The following is a 19505-nucleotide window of genomic DNA, read 5'->3' on the forward strand; positions in this document are numbered from 1 at the left end:
TTCCAGCACGTTTTCCCTGTGGCAAAAGTGACATCAGAGCAGCATGACATGGCATGCATATTTGTACACAGCAAGTGATTTTTTTTTTTTTTTTAAAGAATTTTCTGATGTACCAGGTGGATGGGATGGGATGGAAGGTAGAGGTAAAAGGAAAGGAAAGGAATCGAATTGCAAGATTGAATCAATTGCAAATAGTCTCATTGCTGTTGATGGGTGAGACTCTTCCAAGATTTGGAGAAACATGCTTATATTAATCATTTGAATCTCTTGGGTCTGCAAAACTGGTCTAAGACATTCACAGGAACAGCATTTGACATATTCTGAAGAAGAATGGAGTTGAGGAAGGAGATAAGTTATTAAACCTGTCTGGAATCTCTGAAACAACTTTGGTTTGGTACCAGTTTCATTTTTCAATCAGTTATTTTATCTGAAATGGTTTACCAAGCCTTCAGTGTGAAAGTCTTTGGGACTCTTTGGATTTGGCTGCAAACACCCAAATGAATATGTCTGGCAGGAAATCAGTGTTTAAGACTAAAGTAATACACCATTTATGTCTTTAGACAGCAAACATTTCCTGCAAGCCTGAGTAAATCAAACATTTTAGAACCTGAACATACTTGGAGTAAAGAAAGGGTGTGGTCAGGCTGTCCTAAGTAATGTAATGTGTACATTTTCCATGTGTTGGTGTGTATAACACAAAAGTACAAGCAATAAGGATACTGAAAATCCTATCTAGATGACAAAATACTTAAGATATCTTAAACTAGATTTTCCAGTTTTTTGGGCTGTTTATTTAAACACGTATCTTTATATGGGATTTTCTAAAGTTTTCTTTATTAAAAGTGACAGAGAGAGAGAGAGAGAGAAAACTCTACCGTTCATATCCCACTGCACTCCTCTTCCGAAAGGTACAGCGTTAACAACTAATATTTTTGTGAGCAAAGAATGCCTAATGAAGGGAGGAGAGAAGTCAAACTAAATATAAGGGAACTGAGATGTGCTCTGTTAGAAGAGAACCCTCAGCAGATAAAGATTCTGGATAAGCATGTGCATGTGAAGAGGTTTCTAAATTTAGAAAGATTACATACAAGAATGTTATTATGGATTTAACATAATCTCATAAAAATTCTGATAAAAAACAGAAACCCAAACTAAGCCACTCTGAAAACAAAAACATGCTACAGTGAAATCCTCTTATAATGAAGCAATATTGTCATAGAATTTCACTAAAATTATGTTTAACTTTATATTAGGATTTGCTATAAAGGGCTCTCCTTTATATTATTAAATCACTAGTGTGTGCTCAGTCAGACTTAGTGTGTGTGTGTGTGTGGGGGGGGAAGGGTAGGGAAGCTGAAAACGAGCTGGGAACTGCAGCTACAGCAAAGGTCATGTACTTTTGAAAATAATTAGCAAAACTGCCCTCATCACGTCATCACATAGGAAGTGTAGATAAAAACTGCAGAATTGCCAAAATAGAATTTATTTTTTAAAACAGCACTGTAGGAAAACAAAATGGCAGGTAGCTAATTGTGTGTGGGTTTGTGAATAGTTTTCTGCAGTTCAAGTTTCACAATTCTGCACTTCGGATATTAAGAAGTTATAGTAACAAAGTGGGATGGATTAATTACAATACAAAGACAATATCCCACGTAGAGAAAGGAAAATGAGCGTGACTGTGAATTTCCAGAGAGGCAGAGAGAGACTGAAAGAAGGAACATGAAAAGAAATGGTGATACAGATCCAAAGTGACCCCAAGCCTATTGAGCGGATGGCACTATGGGGACACAACAAAAACGGGTGTGAACAGGACCACCACAATGAATGAGATTCTTGGCTAACTTAGCCTCTATGTGTCTACTGGTTTCCTGAAGTAAGAAGTGGCTTTGTCACTGTACAGTAGATAGTGAAGATCTTATCTGAGACAGCAGGGGGGAAAATTCAACATAAAGCATGTGTGCTTAATAATATGCAATTTACTCCTAGAAATGGCATTATTGGATGTGAACTTACTAAATGTGGAGGCTCATTCTTTCCAAGTGGTTCCTGCATATTAAAAAAATATAAATAATATAAACATTACAATTATTTTTTAAACAGGCAGTCAAATCCCTTAAAGAACCTTTTAAATTTTTTTTTTTTTAGGAATTCTGGGGCTGAAATTCATTAATAGGTATTGTACTCCTGGCACATTTCCCTCCCCACGTCTCTACGAAATTAGGGGGATATTGGCTCATGATTGGCTCTGTTAGCTTAGGCCCTGTCCACACATTAAACTTGCACCAATATAATTAACTGCTTAGAAACCCATTTACAAAGTCAGAGCAACCCCTTTGTGTAGGCACTCAAACTGGTTTAAAAGTGTTTGGTTCATACCAATTCCTTATCGAGAGAGAATCTGAGAGAATGGAAGGCAGAACCTTATCTCTCTCACCATCACTACCCTGCAATGCATCTAGTCGTTTCCATTCAAGAAAGGTTAAACAAGTTCAACTTCCTTTCTAGCTTTTTGAGTTGTGGATGCAGTGCCATATATTATATTGGTGGTTGGGTTTGTTTATTTTACAATAGGGCTTTAGGAGTCCTGAAATTAATCTATCTGGGCAAGTTGCCTTTTTATTTTTCTGGATTGAAATAGAAAAGAAAAGAAGCAAAGAATAAGCTATAGCTCAGTTTTAGCAAATAGTAATACAGGAAAGTTAAAGGATTAAAATACATGACAAGTTATCAATAAGGCAATAGGCTTGTTTTGTGGTAAATTAGGTATTTAGGGCCAGAATGTTCCATTTGTGGACATAATATGCTAAGGGGACTGGAAACTGACGTTCTCCTTGTAGGAGTTTTCCTAGCATTTTCTTGTTGGGTGTTGGGTTGATACAGAGTTTGCACTGCAGAATAAACGGGAGATTCAGTCCCCATAATTAGCAGCTTCCTTGAATTCTGTGAGTATCTTTTCTTTTAACCTTTCATCAATTGAATAGACAAGTTAGCTTCATTACCTAGCCTGCACAATAAAATCATTCGCAAAAAGAAAAGGAGTACTTGTGGCACCTTAGAGACTAACAAATTTATTAGAGCATAAGCTTCCGTGAGCTACAGCTCACTTCATCGGATACATTTGGTGGAAAAAGCAGAGGAGAGATTTACACACACACACACACACACACACACACACACACACACACACACACACAGAGAGAGAGAGAACATGAAACAATGGGTTTATCATACACACTGTAAGGAGAGTGATCACTTAAGATAAACCATCACCAGCAGCAGAGGGGGGGAGAAGGAGGAAAACCTTTCATGGTGACAAGCAAGGTAGGCTAATTCCAGCAGTTAACAAGAATATCAGAGGAACAGCGGGGGGTGAGGTGGGAGGGAGAAATACCATGGGGAAATAGTTTTACTTTGTGTAATGACTCATCCATTCCCAGTCTCTATTCAAGCCTAAGTTAATTGTATCCAGTTTGCAAATTAATTCCAATTCAGCAGTCTCTCGTTGGCGTCTGTTTTTGAAGCTTTTTGTTGAAGGATAGCCACTCTTAGGTCTGTGATCGAGTGACCAGAGAGATTGAAGTGTTCTCCAACTGGTTTTTGAATGTTATAATTCTTGACGTCCGATTTGTGTCCATTCATTCTTTTACGTAGAGACTGTCCAGTTTGGCCAATGTACATGGCAGAGGGGCATTGCTGGCACATGATGGCATATATCACATTGGTAGATGCGCAGGTGAAGGAGCCTCTGATAGTGTGGCTGATGTGATTAGGCCCTATGATGTTTTTCCACCAAATGCATCCGATGAAGTGAGCTGTAGCTCACGAAAGCTTATACTCTAATAAATTTGTTAGTCTCTAAGGTGCCACGGGTACTCCTTTTCTTTTTGCGAATACAGACTAACACGGCTGCTACTCTGAAATCTGGGCCCTATGATGGTATCCCCTGAATAGATATGTGGACAGAGTTGGCAACGGGCTTTGTTGCAAGGATAGGTTCCTGGGTTAGTGGTTCTGTTGTGTGGTGTGTGGTTGCTGGTGAGTATTTGCTTCAGATTGGGGGGCTGTCTGTAAGCAAGGACTGGTCTGTCTCCCAAGATCTGTGAGAGTGATGGCTCGTCCTTCAGGATAGGTTGTAGATCCTTGATGATGCGTTGGAGAGGTTTTAGTTGGGGGCTGAAGGTGATGGCTAGTGGCGTTCTGTTGTTTTCTTTGTTGGGCCTGTCCTGTAGTAGATGACTTCTGGGTACTCTTCTGGCTCTGTCAACCTGTTTCTTCACTTCAGCAGGTGGGTATTGTAGTTGTAGGAATGCATGATAGAGATCTTGTAGGTGTTTGTCTCTGTCTGAGGGGTTGGAGCAAATGCGCTTATATCGTAGCGCTTGGCTGTAGACAATGGATCGAGTGGTATGATCTGGAAGAAAGCTAGAGGCATGTAGGTAGGAATAGCGGTCAGTAGGTTTCCGATATAGGGTGGTGTTTATGTGACCATCGCTTATTAGCACCGTAGTGTCCAGGAAGTGGATCTCTTGTGTGGACTGGTCCAGGCTGAGGTTGATGGTGGGATGGAAATTGTTGAAATCATGGTGGAATTCCTCAAGAGCTTCTTTTCCATGGGTCCAGATGATGAAGATGTCATCAATGTAGCGCAAGTAGAGGAGGGGCATTAGGGGACGAGAGCTGAGGAAGCGTTGTTCTAAGTCAGCCATAAAAATGTTGGCATACTGTGGGGCCATGCGGGTACCCATCGCAGTGCCGCTGATTTGAAGGTATACATTGTCACCAAATGTGAAATAGTTATGGGTGAGGACAAAGTCACAAAGTTCAGCCACCAGGTTAGCCGTGACAGTATCGGGGATACTGTTCCTGACGGCTTGTAGTCCATCTTTGTGTGGAATGTTGGTGTAGAGGGCTTCTACATCCATAGTGGCTAGGATGGTGTTTTTAGGAAGATCACCAATGGACTGTAGTTTCCTCAGGAAGTCAGTGGTGTCTCAAAGATAGCTGGGAGTGCTGGTAACGAAGGGCCTGAGGAGCGAGTCTACATAGCCAGACAATCCTGCTGTCAGGGTGCCAATGCCTGAGATGATGGGGCGTCCAGGATTTCCAGGTTTATGGATCTTGGGTAGCAGATAGAATACCCCAGGTCGGGGCTTCAGGGGTGTGTCTGTGCGGATTTGTTCTTGTGCTTTTTCAGGGAGTTTCTTGAGCAAAAGCGGTAGTTTCTTTTGGTAACTCTCAGTGGGATCAGAGGGTAATGGCTTGTAGAAAGTGGTGTTGGAGAGCTGCCTAGTAGCCTCTTGTTCATACTCCGACCTATTCATGATGACGGCAGCACCTCCTTTGTCAGCCTTTTTGATTATGATGTCAGAGTAGTTTCTGAGGCTGTTGGTGATCTTCCTAAAAACACCATCCTAGCCACTATGGATGTAGAAGCCCTCTACACCAACATTCCACACAAAGATGGACTACAAGCCCTCAGGAACAGTATCCCCGATACTGTCACGGCTAACCTGGTGGCTGAACTTTGTGACTTTGTCCTCACCCATAACTATTTCAACTTTGGTGACAATGTATACCTTCAAATCAGCGGCACTGCGATGGGTACCCGCATGGCCCCACAGTATGCCAACATTTTTATGGCTGACTTAGAACAACGTTTCCTCAGCTCTCGTCCCCTAATGCCCCTACTCTACTTCAGCTACATTGATGACATCTTCATCATCTGGACCCATGGAAAAGAAGCTCTTGAGGAATTCCACCATGATTTCAACAATTTCCATCCCACCATCAACCTCAGCCTGGACCAGTCCACACAAGAGATCCACTTCCTGGACACTACGGTGCTAATAAGCGATGGTCACATAAACACCACCCTATATCGGAAACCTACTGACCGCTATTCCTACCTACATGCCTCTAGCTTTCATCCAGATCATACCACTCGATCCATTGTCTACAGCCAAGCGCTACGATATAACCGCATTTGCTCCAACCCCTCAGACAGAGACAAACACCTACAAGATCTCTATCATGCATTCCTACAACTACAATACCCACCTGCTGAAGTGAAGAAACAGATTGACAGAGCCAGAAGAGTACCCAGAAGTCACCTACTACAGGACAGGCCCAACAAAGAAAACAACAGAACGCCACTAGCCATCACCTTCAGCCCCCAACTAAAACCTCTCCAACGCATCATCAAGGATCTACAACCTATCCTGAAGGACGAGCCATCACTCTCACAGATCTTGGGAGACAGACCAGTCCTTGCTTACAGACAGCCCCCCAATCTGAAGCAAATACTCACCAGCGACCACACACCACACAACAGAACCACTAACCCAGGAACCTATCCTTGCAACAAAGCCCGTTGCCAACTCTGTCCACATATCTATTCAGGGGATACCATCATAGGGCCTAATCACATCAGCCACACTATCAGAGGCTCCTTCACCTGCGCATCTACTAATGTGATATATGCCATCATGTGCCAGCAATGCCCCTCTTCCATGTACATTGGCCAAACTGGACAGTCTCTACGTAAAAGAATGAATGGACACAAATCAGACGTCAAGAATTATAACATTCAAAAACCAGTTGGAGAACACTTCAATCTCTCTGGTCACTCGATCACAGACCTAAGAGTGGCTATCCTTCAACAAAAAAGCTTCAAAAACAGACGCCAACGAGAGACTGCTGAATTGGAATTAATTTGCAAACTGGATACAATTAACTTAGGCTTGAATAGAGACTGGGAATGGATGAGTCATTACACAAAGTAAAACTATTTCCCCCTGGTATTTCTCCCTCCCACCCCACCCCCCACTGTTCCTCTGATATTCTTGTTAACTGCTGGAATTAGCCTACCTTGCTTGTCACCATGAAAGGTTTTCCTCCTTTCCCCCCCCTGCTGTTGGTGATGGCTTATCTTAAGTGATCACTCTCCTTACAGTGTGTATGATAAACCCATTGGTTCATGTTCTCTGTGTGTGTGTATATAAATCTCTCCTCTGTTTTTTCCACCAAATGCATCCGATGAAGTGAGCTGTAGCTCACGAAAGCTTATGCTCTAATAAATTTGTTAGTCTCTAAGGTGCCACAAGTACTCCTTTTCTTTTTGCGAATACAGACTAACACGGCTGCTACTCTGAAATAAAATCATTGTATCACCAGAGTTTTGAATTCTTGTTGATTTTTTAATTTTCTTTTTGATGAATTACGTAACTCACCAACTTAATGGGACGAATTGACATGATGGTTTCACTGGATCCTCCCCAGTCTAAAAAGCATTTATATTTTCCTTTTTCCAGTATATATTGTTCTCCACAGAAATATTTCTGCTGATATGCAACCCACCTGAGGAGTGACACACAAGAAATGAACTGTGATACACAATCCTATTTTTCAATAGGGCACTACAAAAAGTTATCAGTAAGTTAACCTTAAATAGAAAACTTTCCAGAAGGTTTTTAAATGCTTTACCTGTCCACCTGATATGAAATTAAACAGATTATAAAACATGTCTTGTGGTAACAGGCAATGCGAGTCACAAACTTGCCACACTCTTGATTTTCTACTTTTTATTTGTCTACACAAATATTCTTGACAAATCCTTGCAGCATTAGATCTCTCTCCCCCTTCTCAGATAATTTCTCAGCATGAAATAAGAGACTGCTTGGAAGCCAAGAGGCTAGATATTCAACTGTCAAATATCTGAGTCACTCTCTGCTCCCTCAACCTTTACCTTCCCACCTAGCTCCCTGACAGGGCTCCCTTCCAACTCTTCAAGTCAGATTATTCTAAGGAAAGAATGGAAGCGAGGAAGCCTTGGCAGGAAGAGATAAAGGGACTCTTGTAATGATTGGTAATTCATTTGTATTTTTTCCCCTTGCATTTGATTACAAAATCCAAGGCAAACAGAAAATGTTTATAGCTGTAGCTCATGAAAGCTTATGCCCAAATAAATTTGTTAGTCTCTAAGGTGCCACAAGTCCTCCTTTTCTTTTTGCGAATACAGACTAACACGGCTGCTACTCTGAAACAACAAAAAGTGAGAGCATGGACACATTACTGACCATGTTCACTTTTACAGAGTCTGTGTAATTCTTTATACTGTGTGGGGTTTTGTTTTGTTCCCCCTCCAAGAAACTTACTTCAGTGTTTTATATTTAAAAAAGCTGAAAGCTACTGGCACAACCCAGCAAATTAGTAACTTGAAAAGGAACCAGATAAAACACTTCAAACTGAACTAAATGAGCTTCAAGCGGCCATGAGATGGCTGGAACCATACACATGGCTGATGAACCTCGGAGGAAGCGTCCTCTCCTGAAGAAAGAGTAATTATAACATAGGACTCAAGGAAGGAAAGGAAATAAAGGGGGAAATGGGAGGAGTCTTCTCCTATGACAGGAGGGGAGGCATAGTGAACAAAAATTAACTTATGAAAAACAGATAAGAATCATTTCCAAAGAATTTGTAAACCAACAGGTTACAAACCATGGGCCCAATCTATTCTGTTCTATTCAGGTCTTTATATAGGCCTCATCACCACAGTATCTAAGCATCATCCATAGCAGTGCATTAAGCAGCTCAGCTAACATCTGTGACACATGGTTTTGTTCCTCATTCCCTTTGCCCAGAGGAAACTGAGTGGTTGCTTTCGAAATTCAATTTACTATAATATATGTACACTGTCCTATGAATTTCTCTTACCAAAAGAAAAGTCTAAGAAATGCACATTGCATTTGGAGTGAAAGGTGGTGAGGCTTTTGATGCTTCTTAGCAATCTGTCAGACTTGCTTGGTAAGATTTGTGGTGGTTCTTAGCAATTGTGCAACGCTTACGGATACAAATTAGGCACAATGAAGTAACAGTAGTAAGGGCTGCAGAATCAGGCCCTACATCTGTGAAATGTGGTCATGTGATAGCGTTACTATCACTATCAACTGACAAGGACAGAGAACTTTAACAATATTTGGAATCCAACAATATAGTCTATTTAACAGTCCACATAGGTGGCTGTTGAATGGTGTGACACATCCTTTTTCTCCTAAATACATTACCTCTGCAGCTAATCCTGCTTTAGATCACATCGCAGTTCTACAATTAGATCCATGCAGACAGACCCCTGAACCACTAAAGTCAATGGGCTCCATGCTGATACAAGGGTGTGCCTATCTGGATCCCACTGCAGGACTGTGGCTCTAGCTGGCTCAGGAAGAGAGAGAGAGAGAGACTGACTAGCAGCAGAAACTGAACCTATGTAAACTATCAGGCTTGATCATATTCTTATTTGAGTATTGATGTAGTAATAGGGAGCGTTCAAAGTGGTGAGGTTCCAAGAGATCCCTGAAGGTCAGGACTCGCAAGCCAAAAAAACAAACAGAAAACAAGTAAAACCCTCTGCAAAGAATGCAGAGCAGAAGAGCAAGATAAATAGGAGACACACTGACATTTTCTATCCGAGAAAACAAAGATTGTTCCCCCAGTCCCCAAATGTTTATCTTTCTTCTTCAATCATTTGAAATACATCATGACAAATTAGAAATCTGAAAACACTGTGCACAAGCAAATCATTTAATCATTGCATTCAAAGAGCATCTCATACACGTTTGCAGTAGACTTACACTCCACTTTTCACATGAATTGATCTCATCTCCTGGCCAAACCCAGCCTGCTCCAAATCAGGAATATCTTGATTGACCATGACCTTACCATCTTCATCTGACTCAAAAAGCATGATTGATGACTCAATGAAATCCTAAAAGGCAATGCTGAAAGTTAGGATAAATACCTTAACTATTTAGCAGCAGTTTATTACATACAACCTAGCAAAGGATTCCATGGGACTGTTCACAATGCGAGTATAACTATGTGCAAGCAGAGGCCGGCCACATTTAGGGGCATTCATGTTCAACAATGTTGTTTTAATGCTAGTATGGATGAGGCAAGGTGAATCTATAACCACATTAGAGGGAAGAATTGTAGCCTAGGAATAACATTTTCAAAAGCACTTGAGTGAATACAAGGCATTCAGCTAAGGGCTTGTCTACACTACAGTTGCACAGCTCTGACAGCAGCTGTGCCGTTGTAGTGCCATACTGTAGACACTTGCTACATTGATAAGAAGCATCTTCTGACTTTAGCATCTATGAATCTATAAGAAGGGGTTTTTCTGTCACTATAGTAAATCCACCTCCTCAAGAGGCAATAGCTAGGGCGATGGTAGTGGTGCCTATACAGGGGCCTAAGTCTCTCAGGGCTGTACATTTCTCAAAGCCCTGAGCAATGTAGCTAGGTCAACCTACGTTTTAGATGTAGAGCAGGCCTTAGGCATGCCAAGTGAGGCCCCCTTTCAAAAGGGATTTAGGTGCTAAGGAACTCAAGGATCTTCCCCGTGCTTGCACAGAAAGGAAGAGTCAGATACCTCTCTAGCACTACTCTTCCTTTGAATGGAGGAGTCTTTGGGTTCTAGATTGCATGCATGGAGCAGAGGAGGGACTGGGATGCAACACTATCCTTCCAGCAGGAACACAAGTGATCAACTCTGATGTAACAATAATCTGGGGGAAAGATTTGGCTATGGGAACCTTGATGAAGACTCCTCCCCTTTCATTCCTCCTGCAATTTTTTTTTTAATAGGGCTGGATGATATGGCCCTATATTTTAAAAACTAATATATTTCCTTTGCCATGTTATTAACACAGCTTTAGATTATTCAATCAAACTCAGTTTTAAAAGTCCTGTTTATTTTTAACTAGTTAGCCAGTTCACTATTTTGTAATCCACTCTTTGCTTGGACAGTGAAAAATTACCAGCTGGTTTCACTTTTTTGTTTAAATTCTAACCAAAAACACTAATGTAAAGTTTAAAAAAATAACTTTAATCATATCTGTAAGGTTAGACTTTGTTTTAAAAGAAACAGTAACAAACTTTTCCCTCCTCATTTTTAAACGCAAACTAAATTCTGGACCTAACCTACTTTATAGTGTTTCGTTAATATTCACTTGTGTTACAGTGAAGAAACCTTGTTTCAGTTATAAGGAGATCAAGCAATTTCTGTGGCTGATGGAGATCTCAGATACATAGATACACTACCATTGAAATTATTATTATTAATATATTTATATTATGGTAGCATTCAGAGGCCCTGGATCAGGACCAGTTGCAAGAGGTGCTGTACAAACAGAGCTATACAAATACCTGTCTCATAAAGCTTACAAATTAAGGCCCTGATGATGCAGCCAGGTCTGTGTGGACAGACCCTTGCACTCTTCATGAGCCCCAGTGGCTGCAATGAGACTCTGCCTGCATGAGTAGTTCATGACATGGGCCTATTGCAGGATCAGGGCTTAACATGGCTAAATACGATTACCCTGATTATAGCAAACTTACAAGTGACAAGTAAATACTGGAGTATAACTGTCTTAGCCCTGGTCTACACTACAGAGTTAGGTTGAATATAGCTGCTTTAGGTCGATTTTATAATGAATGCGTCTACATAAGCACCCCTGTTCCGTTGACCTAAAGGGCTCTTAAAATCGACTTCTGTACTCCTCCCCAGCGAGGGAAGTAGCGCTAAAATCGACCTTGCTGGGTCAAATTTGGGGTAGTGTGGACGCAAATCGATATTATTGGCCTCTGGGAGTTATTCCAGAGTGCTCCAAGATGACCACTCTGGACAGCACTTTCGACGGCGATACACTAACCAAGTAGACGGGAAAAGCCCCAGGAACTTTTGAATTTCATTTCCTGTTTGGTCAGCATGGTAAACTCAGCAGCACAGGTGACCATGCAGTCCCCCCAGACTCACAAACAAGCTCCAGCATGGAGCGAATGGGAGACACTGGATCTGATTGGTGTATGGGGAGAAGAATCTGTGCAGACAGAACTCCAATTAAAAAGAAGAAATGCTAATATATATGCCAAAAATCGCACAGGGCATGATGGACAGAGGCTACAACAGGGACACACAGCAGGGCCACATGAAAGTAAAGGAGCTCAGGCAAGCCTACCAAAAGACAAAGGAGGCAAACAGTTGCTCTGGGTCAGAGCCCGACACATGCTGCTTCTATGATCAGCTGAATGGCATTCTGGGAGGGACCCTACCACTACCCCACCACTGTCCAGGGACATCTGCAAGGGGGGAATCTCACGCAACATGGAGGAGGATTTTGTGGATGAGGAAGAGGAGGAGGAGGAGAAGGAGGAGAATGCGCAGCAGGCAAGCTGTGAATCTGTTCTTCCCAGCAGCCAGGATCTTTTCATCACCCTGGAGCCAATACCTCCCAAGGCGGAATCCCCAACCCTGAAGCGGAGAAGGCAGCTCTGGTGAATGCACATTTGTAACTACAGTACAGGGTTTAAAAACAATAGTGTTTAATATTTGATTTGCCCTGAAGACTTGGGATGCATTCACGGCCAGTACAGCTACTGGAAAAGTCTGTTAACATGTCTGGGGAAGGAGCGGGAATCCTCCAGGGACATCTCAATGAAGCTCTCCTGGAGGTACTCTGAAAGCTTTTGCAGAAGGTTTCTGGGGAGGGCTGCCTTATTTTGTCCTCCACAGTAGGGGACTTTACCACGCAAAGCCAGTAGCAAGTAGTCTGGAATCATTGTAGCACAAAGCATGGCAGCGAATGGTCCTGGGTTTTGGTTGCATTCAAGCAACATTAGGTCTTTATCTTTCTACGTTAGCCTCAGGAGAATATCATTCATGGTCACCTGGTTGAAACAGGAGAATTTTTGTAAGGGAACAGTAAAAGGAACCCGTTCATGCTGGACTGTTTGCACTTGGCTAAAAGGGATCATCCCAAATAGCCACGCGGAGGGGTGGGGGGAGGTGTGTGCTGCACATCTACCCAAAAATCGCAGCTCCTCCTTTTAAATGGCAAACCCAACGAGCATTGCTTGCTAAGAGAAAGAAGGACACTGCAGTTTGAAAACATTCCCACATATTATGAAGGCTTTAGAAGCCAAACCCGCGTATCCTTTGGATTACCATGGCTGCCTAGAAACCGAATTCTGTTGCTCAGCCCTGTGTGATTTGTCACCATATCGGCAGGTGCTCAATATAAAAGGCAAAATGCGACCTTGTACCTAAAGCACGTGTGCTGTCTGCTGTGAATTGCTTGATTCACTGTGAAAGTCTCCCTTTTGTTCTCAGAAATGTATCATCTTCAATTTTACTCTCCCTTTTTATCCCCCTGCAGGTGCAAATGTTTCTATGCTTCCCCTATCGTCTCCATCCCTGAGGTTATTGCAGATTAGAAGGCAAAAAAAAAAAGCACTCGCGATGACATGTTTTCTGAGCTCATGCAGTCCTCCTGCACCGATAGGGAACAGCTGAATGCCTGGAAGCATTCAGTGGCAGAGTCCAGGAAAGCATTAAGTGAGCGCGATGAGAAGAGGCAGGATGCAATTCTGAGGCTAATGGGGAAGCAAACTGACATGCTCAGGCGTCTGGTGGAGCTGCAGACAACCAACAAGAGCACAGACCACCGCCACATCCACTGTACAACTGCCTGCCCTCCTCCCCAGGTTCCATATCCTCCTCACCCAGATGCCCAAGAATGTGTGGGGGCGAGGCTCTGGGCACCCAGCCACTCCACTCCAGAGGATGGCCCAAGCAACAGAAGGCTGTCATTCAAACAGTTTTGATTTGTAGTGCGGCTACAATAAGCAATGTGCCCTTGTTCTTCTCTCCTCCCCCTCTACTCCACACTCTACTCCACCTCAACTAAAATTAATAAAGGAAGAATGCATGGTTTCAAAACAATAGTGACCTTATTTCCTTTGCCAGCTGTGATCTAAGGGGGGGAAGTGGTTGGCTTACAGGGAATTAAAATCAACAAAGGGGATGGGTTTGCATCAGGGAGAAACACACACAACTGTCACACCGTAGCTTGGCCAGTCATGGAACTGGTTTTCAAAGCCTCTCTGATGCGCAGCACGCCTACCTGTGCTTTTCTAATCGTCCTGGTGTCTGGCTGTTCAAAATTGACAGCCAGGTGATTTGCCTCAACCTCCCACCCCACCATAAATGTCTCCCCCTTACTCTCACAGATATTATGGAGCACACAGCAAGCAGTAATAACAATGGGAATATTGGTTGGAATGAGGTCTAACCTAGTCAACAAACAGCGCCAGCAAGCTTTTAAACGTCCAAAGGCACATTCTACCACCATTCTGCACTTGCTCAGCCTATAGTTGAACTGCTCCTTACTACTGTCCAGGCTGCCTGTGTATGGCTTCATGAGCCATGGGAGCAAGGGGTAGGCGGTGTCTCCAAGGATAACTATTGGCATTTCAACATCCCCAACAGTAATTTTCTGGTCTGGGAAGTAAGCCCCTTCTTGATAGCTTCCCACAGTGCACCACTCCGTGAGTCGATGCTAGCCACGGTAGTAAGGACACACGCCACCGACTTAATGCACTTAGTGGGGACATACATAAATCGACTGTATAAAATGAATTTCTAAAAATCGAATTCTATAAAATCGACTTAATTTCATAGTGTAGACATACCCTTAATTTCTTTAAACAGTTGCAGTTACTGCAGGTGTAACTTACATATGAAATTTGCATATGTATTTTTGAAAGTTAGACCCTGTAAATCCAATATAAACAGGCAGTGTTTTGTTTTAAGATTAAAACAAACAAACAAAAAAAACAAACAAACCCTAAAATGTTTTGTTCAGTGAATTTAGTGCTTGTGAAAAGCAACTGGATTAACGGTCCTGGAACAGAAATATTTTAGCCAAGCTGCTGAAAAAGCAGTCAGACTGCATGAAGTATTTCCCACTGAACCAGTTAAAGCTGGCTAAATTTTGCACCTGAACTATTGTCTTTTAATTAGTTTTTAAAATATATTGAAGTATTCTTTTAATAAAACCAAAACTATGTATTTCTGTTGGAGAAACATGAAAGATTTAGGAAAAAAAAAAAACAACTTTGTTGCAGATTTTGTGTCTTTTTTTTTTTTTTTTTTTTTTTAAAGACTGCCTAGTTCTCAAAATACCGGTAAATACACTAGAAACTCCATTTTACATGTTCTACGCATGAAGAAACTATTATTGAAGGAACCACGAAACCACAATGTTCTTCTCTCTTTTGATAAATTGCTTCTGTATCCTTGTTCATTCCCTTCTATCACAGTCCTTGGCAAACACCAGTTTAACTGACTCTCTTTTCATACTGTACATGAAAAAGCAGCAAGCCCATTTGTCCCCAAAAGCACCACATGGCACAAATCACTGTTTCCCCTCAAGAAGATGCTCTGTATTTCATGCTAGTGTATCAAATGTGGATGCTGATAATGCAGCTGCCAGTACATCTGAAAATTTAGTTCTACAGCAAGACCTTTCGTGTCTGTTAAAACACTCATACCTTCCACCTAAGAGCTAATGACAGTTCATGTTATGTAGTAATAGCTGTTTCTGACGACATAAAAGCTGAGCTAATCTTATAAAAGTGTGTGCCCATGTCCATTAACATTTTTGATCTTTGCCAGCTGGGGTCCTTCAATAATCCCTCCTCAGTAAGTGCTGAAGGAACCTTTCTGATCTGTGAGTGAATATATTCAGCCACAATGAACCCTCCGTATTGGTTTTCTTATCACATCTTGCAAATGCTCTTTGGATTTATTTTACAATTAATTTTCAGAGCTTCTAATAGAGATGGACTATTTTTAGTAACCAGAGAATTTAAGATGCACACATTAGGTTAATTACAACAACAAAAAAAGAAGTCTAGCAAAAAACTGATTATCCACCAGGATTTTACATCATGTGGATTAGCAGTGGGGGATGGACATATAGCAAGCTGGAAAGGAGCAACAGGACACTTTCTTTAGCTAAAAATAAAATAAAATACGCCTTTTAAAAAAACAAGGCCCTAACCAAATTCTTCACTATTCTTCATGCTACAGTAAGAAAAGAAAATGGGACCCCCTGCCTATCTACTCTTGGGAACTCAGAGACATTTAAATTAAGGCACAGACTCAAAGTCCCAACTCCTCATTTCAACCTAGTCCCTGAGAAATGGTCCCTTCCTTCCTTCCTTCCTTCCTGAGCACTCCTTAAATTCAACCCTGCTGAAGTTTCTCCTCCCTGCATGCAGCTATGTAGAGATGCTTACCTTGTCACAAAGGCTAATATATTAGCCTAGGAAAAATCTAATTCTCTTTTGGGCAACTTCAAAGATTACTGTAAATACAGTAGCATCAATCTAAAGATCTGTCCACATGTGTAATACACCTACAGCATTCCACATATATTTTGAATCTTTGTATGTGCAACAAGAGAATTGCTAGGTAAATCTCCATTTCACAACAAGAAACAAAACACACAAAAAAGAGTAATGATAAAGAAGATTCAGAACAGCAAGTTCCCTGGCAGAAGGATATATTTTCAAATAGTACATGATTTGTGGATGCTTAAAGCTTTTCACATCTCAAAGGTTTGCGAAATAATTATGTTTAAATCAGCAATATTGTATCTCAGAATATAGTAACAGTTACACTTTTTCCTTATAAATATCATATCTTTTCAAGTGTCCAAATATGTGCTAAATAGATATCTGAAGTGGGTATAAACTACAATACTTCATGCCTAAATCTAAAACAAAAAATTCCTAGAACTTCAGCGGTGAATATCAAACATTTTTCTTCTGGTGTTTTTTTGAGACCTTTTTTCAGAAAGCTGCGGAAAAATATACTGAAATGCAGGTTCTATCAATCCCAGCAAAACTAGCAGACCCTTCTTTGCAGGAGATGTCATTGCTTTAAAAAAAGTCCTATTTTCACATTACCTGTACAGTAATCACTATACTTGTTATATGATAGACCTGCTGAGTTGTGCCACCATTTTAACAAATGTTTGCTGGCTCATGGGATAGTGCATTGCAATATGTAATCTTACAGTGGTTGCTCTTCAATTCTCAGAAGGAAACAGTCTTTTACAGCTGCTTACAAAGTTTCTTTTTAAATTAAATAGAAGCATACTTGAACAAAGGAAGTGATAAAGATGTTCTAATCCCATGTCCTAATCCATGAAGTATCCAAGATTTCTTTCAACATCAGACTGTGGCTCAGTTTTCACTGTTACTTTATCATCCCTACTAACATCATCTTAGTTACAGGAATTTTCTCACTATGATAATTTTCATGGCCAAAAGCTTCTGGCACAAAATCACTGAGGCAGAGTGTAATACCATGGTAAGGCTTGCAACAGCCATTGTGTTGAGAAGCTATTTTATGTTAATAAAGAACTACTACACATAAATAAATCACACTTTGGTATTTATTCTAGAGTCTAAACAGCTGAAACAGGAACCTGCACCCTATGTAGTTTTGCACCATTGCCGAGAAAATCAGCAACTATAAACAAAAGCAAGATAGTACAATGCAGCACATGTTCAGAAGCACCATACTTTCCAAAAAAAAAAAAACACGAAGTGGCTGAGGCAGCACACAAAAGACATTCAGATACTACAGTCATGGGGGTCAAACAAGGACAAAGATGCATTGTCTCACTCTTAAAAAGTGACATTTCTTGTAGGGAGGGGTTTGGAAAATTCTGTAGCAGGGCAAGGAATTTTATAATATTATTCATTCTTTCCTTGAAGAAGGACCTTCTAGAACCTATATCATTCTCCACAAAACACTGTAATTTTCACTGTACAGATTGGAGTGCCGAAAAAAAAAAAAAAGAAGTTTTTCTGCAAGCATGTGGTTGGGTGGGGGGAGGGATGGGAAACAACCAAACATGAGGCAACCTCACAAAAATGAATGAAAAAATAATCTCTCTTTTGATCTATGAATCCATGTTTAACGCAAATTAAATGGAAAAAAGAGTGATGCAAGAAACAGATTAGCAAATCAGGAGTGGTACTTACAGCCTGTAGGAACCGAAAAGACAACAGGGCACTGCTAATTCCCCCATATGAGTGCACATCTTCATAATCTCCCTCCTCCAGCAGGTACTGACGGCCTTTATATTGTTCCTTTTCATAGGCAACCCATCTAAAGTAACCACAAGGAAAGAAAACAATTAGAAGAAAAAGTACAACAGCATCATACCAAGAATAAAATGGGAAAAGAACATGATAAATTCCTAAGATAAATATCACAACCTCAGCTGAGGAACAAAGCAATATTTGCTATTTCAGATTACAACACAGACCAACCAAGCATTCTTTGAGGATCAATACTCATTTTATTATGTGGTCTCCAACAATAGTTTACTTCTGTAATGCACCAACACTCTTGAAAAATATTTCTATTATAGTCTGATAGTGCATTTCAACACATTTTTGTAAATGTAATGGCTAGCACCTTAAGGGTCATGCAGAGAGTTATCAGTTGAATCAGGGAATGCTGACACAGCGTGAAATCCTGGGCATGTTGTAATCAATGGCAAAACTCCCATTGACTTCTATGGAGTCAGTGTCCTCTACTCTAACCAACAGATACTACTAAATCCAATAAAATAGAACATGTATAAAAATAATGCATATGTAAAATACTTCTGATTTGCAAAGCAGGGAATTGTACCATTTTAAAATATTCTGAATAGATAAAACCGGATTAAAAATAAATTTCTGCATCAATTTTGAGTGTCCTCAATGAATTTTACTTTGAAAAAGTGCACAATAGCACAAGAAGTTTTATAAGGCTTCCAAAAGTTGTGCTATAAAGTGATTTGGAATTAAAAGTTCCCATTCAAATTAGACTAATCAAACTTACAAAGATATTTTAAAAATAAGAATGTACACTCAAGTACTGTCTGTTAAGCTTTGATATTCAAGACACAGTTTACAATATGCACATTATAGCAACACCAGCTCATACGACAATGGCAAAGGCTCTGAGTATTTCTTTCATTAAAACTTTCCTGCCAGGATTTACAACTGCTGTACAAATGTTGTCAGGGCTGAAGTTTGGCAGACAAAAATGGATTTATTTTTGATAACATTTGGTTTAGATTAGTTCAGCTGTTCAAGTTATTGTAAAAAAACAAACAAAAAAACCCCCACACACTAGACAGAAGGATAACTTTTAAAATATGAAGTTTTCCAGAGAGCTGGTCCATAATGTCTTTGTGTAGTGTCTTTAGGTATTGACATTTAAGTTTTCTATGAATGTAGTGATTGTGAAACCCTCCAAACAACATGACGTAACAACTGCATAAGGTGAATACCATCCCAGTCATTTTACTGGGAGTTAACTTGGAAACCTTGACAATTGTAATGACATTGCTAGCTATTTCACTGCTGATCTCTCTAGCAGAAAGCTTCATTTTATAGGCTTTTCATGCACTGTTAGATAAAGTGGCAGATCTTGGTGGGGTTGAAGGAACAGTGAGTTGGTTAGTTGTTATACAGAGCTGTGGGATATGCACCAAGGTCCTGATTCTCTCAGGGCTGTTCTACACTAAAGAATTAGGTTGGCATAACTACATTACTCAGGGTTGTGAAAAATGTCATGCCCTGTGCTATGTAATTAA

General features: G+C 40.7%; 1 protein-coding gene across 2 annotated transcripts in view; it reads right to left on the reverse strand.

Annotated features, from left to right (window-relative positions):
- The window catches only part of CRYBG3 (crystallin beta-gamma domain containing 3), a 137954-nt gene that overhangs the window by 33468 nt on the left and 84981 nt on the right, over nucleotides 1–19505 (reverse strand). For both annotated transcript variants that reach the window (XR_006279675.1, XM_038388740.2), the window contains exons 12-15: nucleotides 17896–18022; nucleotides 9627–9760; nucleotides 7230–7356; nucleotides 2014–2046 (exon numbers count right to left, since the gene is read on the reverse strand). Coding sequence is in view for 1 of the 2 variants with exons in the window: in XM_038388740.2 (XP_038244668.1) it covers nucleotides 2014–2046; nucleotides 7230–7356; nucleotides 9627–9760; nucleotides 17896–18022 (421 nt within the window). In the remaining variant the exon portion in view is untranslated. The remainder of the gene's footprint in view (nucleotides 1–2013; nucleotides 2047–7229; nucleotides 7357–9626; nucleotides 9761–17895; nucleotides 18023–19505) is intronic.

The sequence above is a fragment of the Dermochelys coriacea genome, chromosome 1 (genome assembly GCF_009764565.3).
Source record: "Dermochelys coriacea isolate rDerCor1 chromosome 1, rDerCor1.pri.v4, whole genome shotgun sequence".
Lineage (NCBI taxonomy): Eukaryota > Metazoa > Chordata > Testudines > Dermochelyidae > Dermochelys > Dermochelys coriacea.